At 40.1% G+C, this 3014-nt stretch overlaps 1 protein-coding gene across 1 annotated transcript in view; it reads left to right on the top strand.

The window, feature by feature from the left end:
- KPNB1 (karyopherin subunit beta 1) overlaps positions 1-3014 on the top strand; it is a 32857-nt gene that overhangs the window by 18248 nt on the left and 11595 nt on the right. Inside the window, exons 10-11 of the mRNA XM_037727336.1 lie at positions 1013-1216; positions 2067-2197. Coding sequence (XP_037583264.1) covers positions 1013-1216; positions 2067-2197 — 335 coding nt within the window. The remainder of the gene's footprint in view (positions 1-1012; positions 1217-2066; positions 2198-3014) is intronic.

Below are 3014 nucleotides of genomic sequence, written 5' to 3'. Positions count from 1 at the left end.
AAAAAAAAAAAAAAAAAAAAAAAATGCCAAAATAGAAAAGTCACCTTTAATTTCACTGCCCAGAAATACCACTCTTAACTCTGTATTTATCCTTGTAGCTTTTTCCTGTGTGCATGTGTACACAATAGGATCTTCTGTGCAGATTGATTTACAATTTGTTTCTTCACTTAATACTATGTTGTAAACATTTCCCGATAATTTTTTTTGCACCTAGCACTGATTCCCCATAATTTTTAATAATAGCATTATTAATCTGTTAGTTGGACAAAATGGCATATATGTAATGAAAATGTCCTTATGGAAATATGCTTGTTTTGCTACTATAAATCGTGCTATTGCACTCCAGCCTGGGTAATGAGTGAAACTCCGTCTCAAGGAATAAAAGAAGAGCTTATTGTACTTGAGTTTAGTGCTTAAGGAATTCAGTCTTTCTGGATATAGCCAGATGCCTTCATAACTGTATCCTGGGAATTTTGAGTAATTCTTTTTTGAGATGGAGTCTCACTTTGTCCCCCAGGCTGGAGTACAATGCTGCAGTCTTGGCTCACTGCAACCTCTGCCTCCTGGGTTCAAACAGTTCTCCTGTTTCAGCCTCCTGAGTAGCTGGCACTACAGGCACCCACCACCACACCTGGCTAATTTTTGTATTTTTAGTAGAGACAGGGTTTCATCATGTTGGCCAAACTGGTCTGAAACTCCTAATCTCAAGTGATCTGCCTGCCTTGGCCTCCCAAAGTGCTAGGATTAAAGTTATGAGTCATCATGGCTGGCCCTCTATCTGAGTAATTCATTGCAGACTACTGAAAGCATTTACACCTAATTCTGAATATAAAATTCTGAACTGGAGTTTTGAAAGTTATTTTCAAATATTTTGAATGATGTTTTACACCATCTTGTAAAATTACAAAAGGATCTTGGTGACTTTTTTGAGTTAACCCATCCATTAGTATTTCTTTTTCTGAGGTAGAAGGTAGCATGAATTTTAATTTTTGTTTTACTTTGCTAATAATTGTTATATTTTCAGGCAATGCCCACCCTAATAGAATTAATGAAAGACCCCAGTGTAGTTGTTCGAGATACAGCTGCATGGACTGTAGGCAGAATTTGTGAGCTGCTCCCTGAAGCTGCCATCAATGATGTCTACTTGGCTCCCCTGCTACAGTGTCTGATTGAGGGCCTCAGTGCTGAACCCAGAGTGGCTTCAAATGTGTGCTGGGTAAGGGATTTTGTTCCTGGTGAGAAAAGGAGCTTGCCTGCACCATTGGCAAGGAAGTAGAAGGTGTGGGAGATAAATGGATCTGCCTCACTGGAAGGCTTTTTCTGAATAGCATTTTCTTTCTAATTTATTCGGTTAAAATGTGGGGGAGATTCCAACTTCAAGAGCCAGTGGGAGCAGTTGACTCATGGTTACTGGTTCCTGAACCACTTAGAACAGCCATGGTAACCCAGTGGGGAAACTATCTGGACTTGGCTTGCTCTCTTAAATTACTTGGGGACAAAAAGTTTTGATTAAGGTAGAGAGTTGTTGGCTACAAGAACTGTAATTGCTGAGAAGAGAGCAAGAGGGAAGGAAGGTAGGTAGCCTAAATGCTGAGTCAGTATGGCCTAATGTAATTTGTTAAGGGGAGGAGGTTGAAATAAGGAAGGAATGGGGCTCAGAGTCTTTCTGTGAATGGAAACAGACTAAATGAAATGGCAGGTATTGCTGAAAGTACTCTGCTGCTTAGAGAGTTGTTAGATTATCAGACAGGATGATGAGAGATGTCAGATTATCAGTTATCAGACAGGATTTTTGTGATTGAAAACATAAGAAATTAAATGGCAGTTGTTGCTGAAAATACTCTGCTGCTTAGAGAGTTGTCAGATTATCAGACAGGATGAATAGAAAGTACAAATCAAATAAATAGTTAATTTAAAAGATACCTGTAAAATGTTGTCTTGAGATGATCTTGGCAAAAAAAATTGGAGGTTCACTGACACGGCCCAAAAATGTCTTAATGAAAAATGAGATAATCCTAAAGTGTGGGGTTATTTCAGAACTAACATTAAACTTACCTGCATTTCAGGCTTTCTCGAGTCTGGCTGAAGCTGCTTATGAAGCTGCAGATGTTGCTGATGATCAGGAGGAACCAGCTACTTACTGTTTATCGTCTTCATTTGAACTCATAGTTCAGAAGCTCCTAGAGACTACAGACAGGTAACTGATATTCCACAAAAATGAGGGACATCTTTGCATCCAAGCTCTGTTGCCTCCTATGTGGAGGATATCTAGCTTAATCATAGAAACATAGTGAGAAAGGACAAGACTCTACCTTGTCTAGAGGAATTAAAAGAATCCTGCCAGGCGTGGTGGCTCACGCCTGTAATCCCAGCACTTTGGGAGGCCAACGCAGGTGGATCACCTGAGGTCAGGAGTTTGAGACCAGCCTGGCCAATATGGTGAAACCCCGTCTCTACTAAAAATACAAAAATTAGCTGGGCGTGGTGGCGGGCACTTGAACCCATGAGGCAGAGGTTGCAGTGAGCTGAGATGGCGCCCCTGCACTCCAACCTGTGGGACAGAGTGAGACTTTGTCAATTAGCCAAGCGTGGTGCATGCCTGTAATCCCAGCTACTCAGAAGGGTGAGGCAGGAGAATTGCTTGAACCTGGAAAGCGGAAGCGGAGGTTGCAGTGAGCTGAGATTGCGCCATTTCACTCCAGCCTGGGCAACAAGAGTGAAACTTCGTCTCAAAAAATAAAAGAATCCCATGATTGATTGGTTTGTTTGTTTAAAGATGGAGAAAGAAATACAGATTCTGTCTACCTTAGAACTGTTCAGTTTACAGCTGAAATCTAAAAATAGTATAATTTCTCTACTTTCTTTTTAAAGAGTAATTGATCTAGAGAGGTTACTTCATTTTGCAGTGTTGACAGTTAACAGGTGTATTTTGTTGTAAGAGAAATGATAGCACTCACTATTAATTTGATTGCCACCAAATCATTGACTTCCTTTTTGTTTGTTTGATTTTTTTT

The sequence above is a fragment of the Cebus imitator genome, unplaced genomic scaffold (genome assembly GCF_001604975.1).
Source record: "Cebus imitator isolate Cc_AM_T3 unplaced genomic scaffold, Cebus_imitator-1.0 Scaffold228, whole genome shotgun sequence".
In the NCBI taxonomy this organism is placed as follows: Eukaryota; Metazoa; Chordata; class Mammalia; order Primates; family Cebidae; genus Cebus; species Cebus imitator.
This window is presented reverse-complemented; position numbering and strand designations above follow the sequence as displayed.